We start from the raw sequence: 16,273 nt of genomic DNA, 5'->3' as shown, positions 1-16,273 counted from the left end.
GGGGGGGATTTATCAAAGCAATTGCTACAGTTTTAGCCTCTTAGATCATTTTTTTTTTGTGCAAATCTGTCTTTTAACATGTGCCCCTGTTTTGACCGGAGCTTGCACTACTTTTTCAATTGTATGTTTTTTGCCCCTGTTTTCATCTGCACTTGTTCTGGGCTGTCTGAAACTGGAGCATCATCTAAGAAAACAATCACAGCTTAAAAAGTCCCCATGACCACTTCTTCAAGAAGCGACAGTTAAGCTTTTTGCCTGGAGTTACGAGTCTTCTTTCCTGGAGTCTATTAAACCTAATTTATCAACAACATTACTCAAGCAACATAAATCTAGCGCAAAGTGCATCAAATATATTCCGTGGAAGTTCAAACACTCGCAATTGCTATGATAAATTCCCCCACTGAGAGTTGAATTAATCAAAATTGGAGCAGACCAAATCTGGAGCAGTTGTCCATGTCAACCATTCAGCTTCTGTTTTTTTTTACTGAGTAGTTACCGCAACTGCTCCAGATTCTGTCTGCTCCAGTTTTAATAAATTCTCCCCATTGCGTTGGAAGATGTTCATCTTTCTCATCTCAGAATGTTGGGAATTATGCAAACATATTATTTGTTGTGTGTTCTGGAGACAGAAGGTAACTTAGGGGTCTATTCACAAAGCTGCCGAGGGCAGCCGAGTGAATGACCGATCTGAAGTGAAGTGAGCCGAACACTGTTCGGCTATTCACTTTCTCGGTTCGAATTAACCGATGGACTCCCGTAAACCGAAGCTAGCCGAAGGATCGGCCGAAGCTACGGCTAGATCCTTCGGCAGCTTCGTGAATAGACCCCTTAGTGTCCTGTTTAATGACAGATGTCATTTTTTATTTAGTGTACTTGGGGGACAAGGTTTTTTTACACTGGGCCCTGCGTTTCACCACTTGGGGGAGTCCATTAACCGCCAAGGTGCTGACATTGCGTCCTGGGACTACAGTTCCCAGCAGGCGGACTCTCTGCAGCTCTTTCCCATGGTGTTTAATATGGGGTATGGGGGGTAGTATACGAGTGTAGTTTGGGGGGGGAATATCAGTGGGGGGGTCATACACAGACAGTTGTCTATTATAGGTGGAGAGGTTGGGGGATGCTCACTGGGTAGAACACAGACAGTATGGAGAGGGACACAGGCATCAGTAAGTGATGGAGGGGGAATGAGGATGACATAGTGTCAACTACCCTCGGTACCTGCAACTCTCAATCCTCCAGTTCTCTGTCCCTGTTCTCTGTCTGTGCCTGCTGATTACCGCACCTCTCTCCAAAGGCCACGCTGCCTGGACCTTCAGGCGGTATCTTTCACCTCCCTCGACACGTTGCTTACTGGGAAATGTAGTTCTCCCCTACCCATTCCCCGGCTACAGCGTCTGCCACACTGCTTGGTTTCACGAACGCTGCGGGTGGCATGAAGGAGCTGCAGGCCTTCTTCTTCCTCTCTGGGCCCCCCCCGCCCCAGCTGGCAGAACGCCAGGGACCAGTCGCAATTGCGACCACTGCGACCCTGATAGTTCCGCCAGTGCTCATACCCTTGTTTTACATAATATCAACAAATTCTCCCTGAAGCTCTTAGACTGTATTTGGAGGATATCCTAATGGAGAAATGTTCACAACATTGATATCTTTTTGATTATCTATGAAATTATATGTTTTGTTAGGATGCAGGGCAAAATATCAGTCCATACCTTATCAGCAGCAATACATTCATGTCTCTGTTTGATTACCCTACTATTAGACTTCTTTTGTAGAAATCTAGCATTGTAATGAAGAAAAGTATATAAATCCACCATTGTTATTATTATTATTAATAATAATAATAATACAAAATGTGAGTTAAATAACCACAGTCAGCTATTAATGGCATCTCCTAGGATCAATGTATATTTAATTGTAATATATCAGCCATTGACCTAGAAAGCATGTGCATTATGTACCTCTGTTTTGAGTGAGAGGATGTTTTCCTGGTCGATCCCCAGTGCTGACATGCTTTTCTCTTCTTTTCCAGCACAGGCATCCCTGTAATTGCTTTTTTTTATATAGAACTACGTGTGATCCGGCAGGCAGCTTTATCTTGTATTGCATCCCATATTCTTCCAGGAGTTGAGATTGCAGACACTATCCAGCAGTAGTCCTCACATATGTTCTACTTGGATATGTAGTGCTCAGTCTGATTCTTTTATGCAAGGCATAATGCTACATTGTCCTTTCTTTGACATGCCTTTTTGGTCTACATTGTGCCTGTTGGCAACCATGCATCCCTGAACAAGCAGCCAAAGGAAAACCAAAGCATGTTAACAATTTCAAGGTATGACTGCCCCTGACAACAATATAGTTGATTAAAAAAACCCACAAAGATTACCCAAAATCAGAAGGTTCCTGGCGCTGTCGAGTCAACGTCAGTGTCATGAATTCTGTGTACGCCTCCAGCTGATCTGTCCCACATCATGTCATTGAAAAGCTGTAAGGCTCATGGGGGAAGGGGGCCAGATCCACATTAGCTGGATTCTCTGAGCTCATCAGGGAATAGTTTCTGCTGCAGTTTATCTGCTGTAATCAGAGGCTCTATCAGAGAAACAATCTGCGGCTCAAAGGGTCTAATCTGTGGGACGCTGCTGACTGCCCCCCAGGCTCAGTGGCGCTCACTCTGCGGGATGCCTCGCTGGCTGCTGCCCTCTCTATCTCTCTTCCCTCGGGAAAGCTCATCCTCTGGTCTGGGTGTTATGGGGAATTGTGTGAAGTCTCCTCTTCGAAACCTCTCACAGAAGGTACGTGTCCCCATAGAGTAGCACCTATAGCGAACGATGAGATGGGGTTTATGGCTTGAACAGAAAAGCAAAGAGAAGGTAGCTATACCATAAATCCTGTATGGGAGGGTGATTTTGCATACATTTTGAAGTTTTTAAGACCCTTTTTAATGTAAATCTGACAAATTTAATCCCCTAAAGGACCGGACACAAGTTCCGGTCCCTCTGCTGCCTCTATTTTACACTTGAAGAATTTGTTGACTCTTCTCTCAGCCATAGCGTATCTATCGCTATATAGCCATTCTTCCATCTGTGGATATTATTTGAAGGTCTGTAGAACCGTTGATTTTAATTCCCATTTATTTTAATGCTGCAATGGTATCCTAAATTTATTATATGACCCATGAACCTGGTTATGCATTCCCAAAGGAGGCACAGAAGCAGCAAGGAGAATGATGTCTTATAAAGGCGTGGGAATGAAAGGTCCGAAGTACTAGACTGAAACAGTTCCTTATATAGAGAGGAGATACAGGGGAGGAGGGAAAAGAGATGGCAATGGAAAGAGAATCTGGGAAATGTTCCTTTACCAATTACTAGGTACACCGAGATAGATGGGATAAAAAGAGAGATAGGGCTTTTGAGAAGCTAGGAAAGTGATATGAAAAGGGTTAGATCTTAGAGAAGATTTTGTGGTAAAGACTGGCAATAAAAAGGACAAGGAAGGCCGCAAGCCTCTTAGTGACCCATAGGTCACATATATAGAAGCAACAGGACAGGTGAAAGCCCTTTTTCAATACTGATCCTACAGTATCCTTTGGTAACACTCTGTATGTTGTAAGATGAACCAGGAGGAGCGAAGCTGTCTCAAATCGGCACAATCTGGGGAAGAGGGTGCTCAGGGGCCTCTAATGCTTTTGGCTCAAAACTGCGCAGTCATGCACAACCTGCTGGGCCCGGCCTGTATATTTCTCCGAAAGGGATTCGCTGAGAATCGACAGCCTGTACGTGAGTTCTTTCCCTTCCATTTCCCCCATTACTGTGTGACCAGACCCACCTTGTACATTTTAATGTTATTGTAACCTATTTGACTCATCAACCATTTTCATAGTGTCTCTTGTGGCAAGTTGTAGAAAAACGTTAGTTATTGCTGAATGCATTCTTCGTATGCTGTGCTGCTTTAAGGGCTATCTGAACTGAAATAACAACCATTTCTACTTTACAGAATGTCCACTAGGCAAACATAAGACTAAATGGTGGTACCTTCCTCAATGTACCAAGTGGTAAGTAAAAAAGTCAGCACACCAAACAGCTTGAGTTTTAAAATATGCATATATTATGTAAAAAATCATGTCACTTAAATAGGAGATGTTAAAACAGTGGACACCGGGAAGGAAGCAGGGAGATGGGGGTGCAACCGACAACATTTCATGGTTAATACTCCTTTATCAAGTCAAGTTCCACCATTGTAATCTGGCATTGTAAATTTTACACATGCACTCTCTCCACTTTGTTATATATTTGTTTATCTGCTAGGCTTCTTTGCTTCTTTATATAGCTCAGGACCAGTGGTGATGTGTTCATGTTTTATTCTCTGTACTTTTATTGTATCTATTTTTTCTACTGTCTTATATATTAGTTGTATACTTTTTGTGTGACATGATTTTCATATATAGTATATACACTTACATATTTTAAATCTCAAGCTGTGTGCTGACTTTTTTTCCTTACCATTTGATATGGTTTGGGGGTACTCTGAGGTTACCCCCTTTTGTTCCAGCACCCACTTTTTTCTGCATATGTTAAATGATGCTTAAACTGGTGTGCATGTCCTCTTATTAATACTACCTGCTTTGATAAACTGCAGACTTTATAACACTGTGTTGTCAGGGACCTGTTTTTGGAAGCCCTGGGGGACCTGCATTTTTACAAAGCGTTCTGTGATTTTTATCACTTAATAGAAACAGAGAAAATTACCTTAACTATTAAGAATACTGGATCTTATTTGTGTAGCACCCAGCTGTAGATAATCAAATCATCTCTGAATTGGGGCTGACACAGTCCTTCCTTCTGTGTCAGAAAGACAAACTCAGACATCCTTTTCTAGATAATTAAAGAATAGTGTAAACATAAGATGTGCTACGCCAGTTTTTCTCTATGATTGCATCTATAGCTAAACTGCTAGTCTGAATCATTGTCATTTAATGTCCCCAGCTGAATGTTGCTGTCCTCGGCATGTTACTGCTTTAAGGGAATAATGCTGCTGGACCACTGAACCGAACATTTGTAAAACTGTGACACACCATAAGTTTTTATTTTGCTACTGAATACCATATAAATGTACAGTTTTTTTAATAAAAGCAATAATATTCAAACACAGACACTATTTAGTTATGAATAATGGCTTATTAAATTGAAACAATACATTTGTGATCAATTTTATTTTTCAAGGGTTTTTAAATTTATAACCCGATTGTATTGTATGTACTTTTTGTATAAACCTTTATTTAACAAACATTTAATACAGGGTGCGCTCATATTTCTCTGTTTAGAGAGTTTACTGTTCTTGCTAAGAAAGCCCATCACTATATCTGCACTTGTTGACTTCTGCTGCACATAGAATATCCAAATAAGCAAAATGTCTATTATGAAAAAGGGAGGAATGCATATATCTTAGTTATATGGCTGTATGCATGTATGCATTTTTATACTATCATATAGGTCAAAATAAAAGCAAGAGTTAAATCTACAATATTATTATGCAATATGTTTAGTTACCGAGAAAAAAAATCGGAAACATTTTATTTTTCAGTCCTCAACATAATGCAATGAAGAAAATATATGTAAAAATTATATACATGCCCTGTAAGAGACCTAGTGTGCAAAAAAAAATAGCCGCCTACAGCTCCCTGCTTTACAGATCTGCTGTTCTGTTTATCTTCTCCTTTTTCTGTTCCCACTGCTGTGTCTGAACATTCCCCACTGAAGTCATCCAAGGCCAACACATATTAAAAGATTAATGGAAACAGCAGTAAAAAAATAGGGAAAGAAATTTAACACTGGTTCTTTACATTGTAGCTCTGTAGTCAAGTAGCCAAGTAGTTCATATTTAAACAACGGATAACCTAAACTTTTCATCCTCTGTAAAGAAAATCCACACACCTTTCTTCTTGAAAGTTCAAGCTATCTACCGCAGCTATACCACATACTGCAGCTTTAAGAAAAAAATATAACATATTTTTTAGGCACAGCAGTGTGCTTTACAAATGTGCATAGTGTTCTGCTGGCTTCAGTTCTCTGGGAGAAAATCTCATCATGTGACCTGTCAAAGATATGTGACCAGCTCTCCTCCAGTCATGGATTTCTCTCTGCTGCATTTAACAGAGAGAACTCTGTAAGACACCACATGCTCCACACCACAGCCTGCATTTTACAGCTCATTTTTAAAATGCAAGCCACAGTGTGGAGCGTGAGGTGGAGAAACCTTTTAGAATATTATAAAGAGAGGATATCAATATGCACTTTCTATTATAAATGGGCCCCTAAGGCTCCACTCACACCATCTGTGTTGGAGCTGTCATTGTTTCCAACGCAGACCCAACCAAAGACAAGGCAATTTGCCTTGTCACGCATGGTGCCCATTCACAGCACTGCATTGCGGTAGGAACATGGTGGTGTGCTCCGAAAAAAATAGGGAATGCCTTTTTTTCAACGTAGCAGGATGTGACGTGGTACATCCAACCCATAGAACAGAATGAAATGTCACTCGTGACATTTCAATAAAGTTCTAACAAAAAAAAGTACCCAGTGTGATGCGCTGAAATCTTGCGCTTCTGCACTGTGTCAGGGCACCACACACACCAGACGTGAGAATACTGCAGCGTCTGATGTGAATGGACTCTTAGGGCCCATTCACACCAAATCCAGTTCATCTCTAGACCAGACCAGATTGTTACCGAACCCAAAATGCATCCTAATGTATCCCTATGCTATTTCTGGCCTCTTTTCCCACCAGCACAGTCCGTTCCAGACCAGACCAGAAAAATACTGCATGTCTCATTTTGTCTGGTCTGGAATGCACTGGAACGGCGGGCAGGTTCACACCATTTTCCAGACCAGATCTGGTCCGGAAAATGGTGTGAACCTGCCCTTAGTGACTTTGCTAATACACAATTGAATGTTGAATGCTTTTTTATTCGCACTAAAAGTTAACTTTTTAGAACACCGCTTCCTTTCTCAGGTTCAAGCAATACCTATTAACTAAGGTTTGGCTCAGTAAAGAAAGTCCAGTTAGTATGAACATGCTAAAGTATATACATACAGTACGCGAATTGTTTCAAAGGCATACATACAGTACGCGAGTTGTTTCAAGTGCAATCAAGTGTTGTTTTCAATATGACTGCAATCTCTTAACTCATGAATATATAAAACAGTAGCAATCTGCAACAGTATCAAAGATAAGGCTCTGATAAAAAGGGTGACTAATATTTTGTTTAGATTAGATGCGCTGATTAAATGTAATAAAAGCTGTTACGTAACCCTTTTTGCAGTCTGTAGAGAGACATGAGTATAGAACTTTAATCTAAAAATCACTAAATACTAAGCTGTATTTTTCTTTTTTGAGCAGAACAGTCTAAAATTGCTAAAATCATTACTAAAATCATTTACTGTAAGAAATAGCAAATATGCCATGAATTGATGACACTAGGGATGAGCGCATATAAAAACCCACTCTACAGACACTTTACCCACTTGTGCCTGAGGCGTATCTTTGCAGTGTTTGGATTTACCAGTCTTTTCTTTCCACTCTTTCCTTCTCTTATTAGTAGTCTAGACATACTCACGGTACCTCCATAGCAAGAGGTCTATATACTCAGAGGCCATTGATGTATTAATACCAGAGCCCATATTCCCCTTAGAACTGGCTACCAAGGCTACAGAAAATGAGTTATTCTTTTCAGAACACAAGCCCAGCGTTGATAGTCTTTGGGCTTCTCCACACTACTAGTGCCTCACTACAGACAAAGTTCTCCACAAACACTAACTCTACACAGCCATGGCAGATAGGGCCCTGATGAATTGTATAATCCTTTAAAGTGACACTAAATCCAGGGGTTAAATCTTAAAAATGCATTTAAGTACCCTAATTATTGGTGACACTGTCCTTCCTTTCTGGAGGGTGACTACTTTTGTTCCCCATGGTCCTTGTGTGTGTTGTAAAGTAGTCACCACTTCAAGCTTGCTCCTGCGAGGGACTATAATTTCAAAACAAATTAGTAAACAAAATGTGAGATTGTAGTCCATCATGGGAGTAAGCTTGGAGTGATGGCTGCTTTACAACAAAAACAGGGACCATGGGGAACAAAAGTAGCCACCCTCCAGAAGGAAGGACAGTGTCAGCATGAATTTAGAGATCATTTTCAGATCTACAGCTAAGTGATACACAAAATAAGGTACATTTTTGTTAACAGTTAAAGTAGTATTACATATACAGTATCTACTGCTAGCAAGCAGTAGATATATGCAAAAACATTTAAAAAAAGAAAAAAGTTGCCAAAAAGGTAAAAAGTTACCTGTGTCTGCACCGCTTGCTCCCAGCTTTAGAATCCAGCTTCCCGAACGGCCGTGCAGGAGGAAGTGTGTGCAGGTGCATGCGCAGTCAATATCACCGGCGGAGAGAGAAGGAGAGACACAGTATAGGTGAATGCTTGCAGCCATGGGCGTGCGCGCCAGACAGACTTCACAGAAGATATAGGGGTCTGCGCCGGATCAGAGAGCGGCACCAGTGATGGAGGGACTTTTGTAAACGAGTGGAAGGAAGACGTTTTATGGAACAAGAGGCATCACATAAGGTAAGTACTTAAAGCAGCATGGGGGAGGGGGAAGAAGCCTTTAATGTCACTTTAAGGTACTTGAATGCATTTTTTAGATTTAACTCCTGAGTTTAATGTTACTTTAATATCCTGCCTGTAATGGTTGAAAGATTAGATGACCCCTTTACCAGTTGACCAGAGTATGTATAGCAGCTTATACATAGCCACCCTCCTCGTTTTGAATCACTGGTGGTGCCACATTTGTGAAGCACCCAGCCCTATGTGCTGCATCGGGCTGATATCAGTTATTTACCAAAATAATTAAAAATGGCAGAACAGACTGAAATCCAGATTCTCAGGAGGCCTAAACAATTACCAGCATTCAATAGTTCTTAGGGCTTACAGTGTGTGTAGAGAAGTATTAATCTTTTCCAGAGTATAGTGTACAACTGTATTCTAGATATGCCAAATGTAACAGTTTTATGTTGGTTACATATATCTAATGGGCCCCCTATATTAAGGCTGCACTTTAGGTGCAAGAAATCTAGTATAGCTTGCAAGGGGGTTGCCTACCAATGCTAATTAAGGGGCTTTGTCATTCTGACAGCTCACTCCATTCCCAGTGAGAAATGCCAGTACTCAGTTTATACTTTGGTGATGTAAGACATACTACCACCCTATCCCCCGTTGGCTGCTTAAAACTGCATAGCAGGGTGTGATTCTGCAGCATGCACCTCTGGCAGGGTGCATATGCTCTTCCTTTACACAAAGTAAAGTACATGCTAGGACAAAGGCCTTTAGGCACCATCTTTCACTTCCTCATGGCTTGGATAGTGTACAGGATGGAGAGAGCAGATGTAACTGTGAATTTTCTCTGAATAAACAGATACCTACATTTGTTTTTTTAGAAAAAAACAAATATATATATTTGCGTTTAATAAGTGGGGGCATTATTTATAAACTGCTTATGCTTGGAACTTAGCTTTAAAGAGAATCAACCATCAGCATTAATTATTTTTGTTATATGCGCCTCTATGAAAGTTTTATGTTTACCATGCTAATTTAGCATTACCTAGTACAGGGGTAGCCAAACTCCGGCCCTCCAGCTGTGGTGGAACTACAAATCCCATGAGGCATTGCAAGATTCTCACAGACATGACTCCTGAAGAGAGATGCATCATGGGATTTGTAGTTTCACCACAGCTGGAGGGCCAGAGTTTGGCTACCCCTGACCTAGTATATCAAAAGAGGAGTCATGGAGCTAAAGCTGCCCATGCACTATGCAAATTTTATCCAGTTCTTGAACGGGCTGAAATTTGCAGGGTGGGTGCCGATTTTGGCACCCTTGTGGCCCGGCATCGTTCAATCAGCTGATCGAAGGAGCTGGTTGAAAAATCTTCAAACAAACAGAACCAGCAGTCATTCAGCTGCCACCTCTGTTCAGGTATTCTGACAGTGGCCGAGTCAGAGGTCTGACAGTGGCTGCCCCTCCAATCCTGAACTCATGCTTTCACATTTTTCCCCCAGCTCTTAAGTGACCACAGAGCCTTCTAGTTGTTTACTTTCCTCAACTGCTATTATGTAATAATGTTATGAAGGAGACAGCATGTGCTAGCAGCATGAGCAAAAATAGATATTTAGCAGAAATACATAATTCATACTTAGGCCTGTATCCTAGTTATAATTAAAGACAGAATATTCAGATTTTTCCATTAGCCCAGTTGTAACTGGTTCTCTTTACGTGCCTATGGCACTCTATGTAAGAATTAGTATTGTATTGTATAACAGGCAGTGGCAAGCCTCAGTCCAAATGCTATCCAAAGTGTATGGAGTCATTCAATGTCTGTCAATAGAGCTGGTCAATGTCTGAGGTTTGGTATATTATAAGGAAAAACATGTCCCCTGAATAAATTATTCAAGATTTTAGGATTCATTCTGGAGTGTAATGACCTTTATAACTAACTCAGCCAGAGGCTTTGTGCATTCACATAGCCTCTGAATGTTTGTGTGAATCCTAGCATCCTTACAATTTACTGTAGGGCTTACATTATCCCATGTATAATATGAATATTTGTAAATAATACAGTTGTCATACGTAGTTGTACATCATATTTACCTTGAATGGGATTGCATTTGCATGCATGTATGTCTGAAAAGCTATTCATGTAAAGATAATTATATTTTTAATTACAAACGTAATGAGGTGACAGGCTAGTCCAAAGTACAACCTACATGTGGCTAAAATTACCAAAAATATACAAGGCTCAGCAATCACAGACCTTTCCCTTGTACCCCACCGACGTTTGTGCATGATTATTGAACAGATTATTCTAGTTCAGCCATTTAATCCTGTTCATTCACCAACTGCAATGCTCTCTTCTTTCTCTAATCTGCGTCTCAATATGTTCTGTTATAGGACAGAGAGCTGCGTCCAGAGGAAATAGAAGGTAAACAACACTTGTGTGTGAAAACAAAACAATATAATCTGGTATACAGTATGATTTTTTTTATGGTCAATGAATGCAGGAGAATGAATGAGAGATGTACAAATGTACTTTTACTGCAACATTGTACGTAGGTGTACACCAAAGCACTACTGACTCATCCCTGCATCTTAAGTCATATTGTGTTTATTATTACTTTCTAGGCATATTTTCCAATGGGAGCCATTGACTACTGATGATCACTGTGTAACCCCCCCCCCCCTTCACCTTGAGACTTATTATTGTTACTCCACATAAACTCATACCTCCTAATATAATCTGTTTAGAGTCTCTCTCTTACTGACCTCCCTAGGGCAAGTACAGTATGGTTTACCTGTAAACACAGCCTTTCATTTTGTCTCTGTTTCTTACCATATCACATCATTCACATCCCCATCCACTGTTCCTTCAATGGCATTTCCAGCACCAATGGTATCACTGTAATGTTACCAGAATTGGTGGACCCAATTCAATGAATGGAGCAATGAGGAACATATGGTCAGCAGTGAAATGGAAGGTCCATCTTGTTCATTATGCCCCTGGTACAGCAGCAGAGGCTGTATGTCTGCCCCTGACCAGGGCTCCCAGCCCCTTGGGGGGTTTGTAATGCTACTGATATGCCTGGGCAGCTAAATAACAATAGCAAACTAACAGAAAAGAATACGACAACTTCAGGTCAAACTGATCTATCAGCTAGTGATGGTTTGATGGTGAACAGATATCGGCCTTACCATATGTGGTGCAACAAAAGCAAACTATATGACTACTTATTATCACAGAAAAACCATGCTGGAAAATTTCTTTATGACTGTAGGGAGCCAGCAGGTCTCATCTTGCCTGTTAGAGGAACTCTAAACTGATGTGTTCCTGTTACCTGTTAACCAGTTTCCTCTGGCTCTTGTTACCCTCATTAACTACCACCTGCATAAAACTATAGGAAGGATTTATATGTCCACCTCAATCCCAGTCAGCTGCTTCCCGATTCTGCCAGTTTGTGTTGCATGCTTCATGTTTGTGCACTGGTCTTCTGCTTCTTCTTCCCGAAATTCCTGTGTCCTGCAGTCTGCTGCTCCAGTTGTCGATCTCTCTTGTGTCATGTTCCCCTGTCCAGGAAGGTTTTTTGTACTGTTTGCCCCACCATTGCTGTGTTCACTCTAATTTTTTGTGCATTTAGCTTGTCAAATGTGCATCAATAAACTACTTTTTATTTAGTTTGTGTATCTGTGTATTCAGTTCAACCATATTATCAGTTGTCAACTTCTAAAGGGTTCCCTGTATGGAGAAACCTATAGTGCTCTTTAGCTAAACTAGAATACTATACGATATTACCTTTTGTGCACCGTATCCATCAATTGTATACTCGAAAGAAAATTGTGTCAGGTCCTAGTAACAGAAGAGTAATTCAAAGGTGGAGATGTTACATCCCATTTTCTCATTAAGTCACCTTCTTATGAATTCCCAGTGCTTTCAGAAAAGACCAGTTTAGAAAAGAACTGTTGACAATGCTTTGATAAGTTCTCATCAGCTTTTCCCTTAAAACCAAAATAACTTGCTTGAAACGTTAGTATGGAGCACACTGTAGATAATTTGGATGTATACATGTTGAATGTAAAGTCGTGCATTATAAATAAAACTATATTGTTTTATATGAAGACTGTACAGGAAAATTTCTACCTGTATAGTACTATAAATCAATAGCCTCAGGTTGATGTTAGAGTTCTAAATTATACAGAATGGATTTCCACCTTGGACACAAATCATATGATCCAGTTATCAGAGTCAGATGATTCAGAATTTGTAGATCTATCAAGGTCATGAATGCATAAGATATTCTAAATAACTCCTTGAATGACACTCATGACAGTTTTCTTAACCAAATAAAAAATGACTGGTTGGCTTTATGTGTTTAAATATTTTGTTGTCATCTTTTGTGCAGTTTCATGGAATTCTATATAATTGAAATAAGAATTGTGTTGTCTACAGAGCTCAGAGAAGCCTTCAAAGAGTTTGACAAAGACAAGGATGGATATATCAGCTGTAAGGACCTAGGGGATTGTATGAGGACCATGGGATACATGCCAACCGAGATGGAGTTAATTGAACTGTCTCAGCAAATCAATATGAACCGTGAGTCATATCCCTGTCTCATTCTAAACTTCCCAGTTTACTGTAGTGATGTCTCATTACTATTAGCACACCAACCCCAATATATTTATCATGACTTTAAAACATGGTAATCATTCCCTTTTATGCAAAAGGTTCATCAAGTATTAGAAACATGGGCTAGGGGCTGCAGAACTGAAATATACATTCAATGAATCTGCGTTGTACATGACATAACTTATTTACCTTTTTTTTTCATCCATCTCAATTGATATAGTTGGAGGTCATGTTGACTTTGATGACTTTGTGGAGTTAATGGGTCCTAAGCTTCTTGCAGAGACGGCTGATATGATTGGAGTAAAGGAGCTTCGAGATGCCTTCAAAGAGGTGAGGGAAGCTTTGAAAACACTATTGTCTAAACCTATCATTCTTATGTAAGTTATTGCTATGGTTACCTATTGTGTTAATCTCTTGTACATCTTTTTAGTTTGATACCAATGGAGATGGAGAGATCAGTACATGTGAACTACGGGAGGCAATGAAAAAGCTTCTGGGACAGCAAGTTGGTCACAGAGACATTGAGGATATCATACGCGATGTTGATTTAAATGGGGACGGACAGGTGGATTTTGAAGGTTAGTATATCATACAGAAGAATGCTCTGTTCTAGACTTAGACTAGACTTTGCAGTAGAATTATCTTTTTTGAAAGTGCCTTGATGAATGATGACTAGTAATGTGTTTAACAAAATGTAAAAATGAAAGGATTCCTTCTGAAAGATCCTCATTTAGGTTTGGAGATAAGCATATACTACATTAATATTACAATCATGAGGCTGAACAATTTAGTAAAAACAAGGTAGCACATAATGTTCATCCCTCCAACGTTACTGTGATAAGGTAGTGTCTAGTTGTTTTTATGCTAAATATAGCCATCTGTCTCCTTTACTGTCACACATGTTGGTTAAAAATGAAAACATTTATTTATTGATGTATGTTTTATTTATTTGGCAGAGTTTGTCCGTATGATGTCCCGCTGACCTGTGAATTGATGCCCATGTTATCCAATTGACTGCGCTGCTTTGGCGAAGCTGTGCCTCAATCAATCCACTAATACCTGGACTTGAAAGGGCAGTACCCACATCAGCCATAATGTCCCTATCTTGGAGGCACCATGTTTATGCCATGTCAGTATTCTTGTTGTGGAATACAGCACAGGTCATTCTTCTTGCTGATCCCACTGCTCTGAGTCGTAGTGTGCCATCCCAATCCCAGAAATGTGATATTAAACATATGGGACAATCATAAGGGACTTGGTTCTAACTGTTGGACACCTTGAAGAAGCCTACAGGATGCTGGGAAGAAAAAACCTGTGTGTACATGAGACAGCACCCATCATGTGATTTTAACTCCTAGAGGATTTGTGCAATAATAGAATAGAAACTTCTTCCTGGATTTTCAACTATATTAAATAAATAGTCAATAATATCTATAATCGTGATCTTGCAATGCAAGGACAGTGTAGAATACAGGTATGTACACAGCTATTGCATTCAAATAGATATGGTTTTACTGGTGTACTCAAGCATCTAAAGATTTATTCTCCTAACTACCGTATATCAGAGTCACTAGTATCTTACTAGGATATGCTAAGAAACAAAAACATCAGTTAGGGGTTATACACAGTATCAAGGAGAATAATTTGGGCATAGAGCCACAGAAAGGACAAAAATGTAGGTACAAGGACCAATCTTAATGATGATTTAAAGACAGAGTAGTCTTACTTGGTTCTATTTTCATATATACTATTATGTAATGCTTTCTAGACATTTGACACTAATATTTTTACCATAAAACTGTTATAAATAAGACTGCTTTAAGAATTAAAGAGAATCCCACCTATAATTTTTTGCCAGACTACTCTTTTTGTCCGTGGGAGTGCTGAGATACATCTGGTATTACCGGATATGGGGGAACAAGTGACCTCCCCTTCCTATCAGGATGCAGTGCACTTTAAGGGAATGGAGATGGTCATTAACCGTGTGTAAGCACCAAATAAGCTACAACATGGTTTAGACTCAGCGCTCCCACAGGTGAATGAAGTGGTGAAAGAGCAGGGACAAGTATCGGTCAGTTTAAGTAGTTGGGGTGGGGAGGGGGGTAAATAACCTGTAATTTTGTCCATTCTTCCTTCCTCTCTCTCTCTCTCTCGCAAATAAACATAAAGGTCAGGGTAGTCACAGGTAATTAAAAGAGAATAAATAATCCAAGGCTTTACTAACTAACATTTTGGAGGGTCACACCCCACCTTTACCTTGATAATGTATTCTCTTTCAAAACCCTTTGAGTGCCATCATGTTTATCTGCTGGATATCCCTTACACTGTGCAGATTATTAATCTAACGCATGCGGGGAACAGCTATTACATATACAGACAGTTTAATCAAGGCTACAGGTAACACAGCTTCCACAACGTGAAAAATAATTTTAAAAGGAATGTGATTCCTGATATATGACATCCTGACATGTGAGAGCTAAGATTTAATACTTTAATGGTACCCAGTACTGGCTGGTCTAGGGTAAAAGTCCATGTGTGACTGACTTGTGCCCAAAAAAAGACAATTAACCCCTGTCTCTAGGGCTGAGGTCTAGTCATTTAAAGTGTATGTATAGCCAACGTTTTTTTTTTAAAGTGTTTTGGATAGAAAATGGGAGGATTTGTACATCTGTCAGGTTTTAGTTATTTTTAGTTTTTCCCTGCTAGGTAAATTAATTTCTATTCAACTCTATTTTTCCATCTTCAGGACAGAAAGAGAGGGGAAATCAATCATCTTAGGGCTGTTACCAGAACAAGAGATGAGGGGAAATTTTTTATTGGTGATACCTGTTCCACCTGTTAAGAGGGGAATTCCCTTACTTTGTAGAGATTTCCTCTCACTTCCTGTTTTCTTACAGGACAGGAAGTGAAGGGGAATCCCCCCAATAGGACACAGACAGCAAAAAATAAACTTACACTGGGTTTAACCCTTCCCCTCTACGCTAAAGTTTAAAAAAAGTTTGGCTATACATACACAACTTTATGTTGTGTCAGAAAAAATTGTCTTCTGCAA

The 16,273-nt window shown here is 39.9% G+C and overlaps 1 protein-coding gene across 5 annotated transcripts in view; it reads left to right on the top strand.

Moving 5' to 3' along the window:
• The window catches only part of CABP1 (calcium binding protein 1), a 34,096-nt gene extending 19,251 nt beyond the window's left edge, over positions 1–14,845 (top strand). For 2 of the 5 annotated variants that reach the window (XM_018557383.1, XM_018557381.1), the window contains 5 exons: positions 10,995–11,025; positions 13,045–13,188; positions 13,442–13,551; positions 13,652–13,799; positions 14,178–14,836. In XM_018557383.1, the coding sequence (XP_018412885.1) occupies positions 10,995–11,025; positions 13,045–13,188; positions 13,442–13,551; positions 13,652–13,799; positions 14,178–14,203 (459 nt within the window). In that variant the 3' untranslated portion in view covers positions 14,204–14,836. Of the gene's footprint in view, positions 1–2,456; positions 2,796–3,607; positions 3,770–10,994; positions 11,026–13,044; positions 13,189–13,441; positions 13,552–13,651; positions 13,800–14,177 lie in introns of those variants that run through there. The other 3 variants (XM_018557385.1, XM_018557384.1, XM_018557382.1) reach the window with 3 other exon arrangements.
• Positions 14,846–16,273: the final 1,428 nt, after the last annotated feature.

Source organism: Nanorana parkeri, unplaced genomic scaffold, assembly GCF_000935625.1.
Source record: "Nanorana parkeri isolate BGI_ZX_2015 unplaced genomic scaffold, ASM93562v1 scaffold282, whole genome shotgun sequence".
NCBI classification, from domain to species: domain Eukaryota; kingdom Metazoa; phylum Chordata; class Amphibia; order Anura; family Dicroglossidae; genus Nanorana; species Nanorana parkeri.
This window is presented reverse-complemented; position numbering and strand designations above follow the sequence as displayed.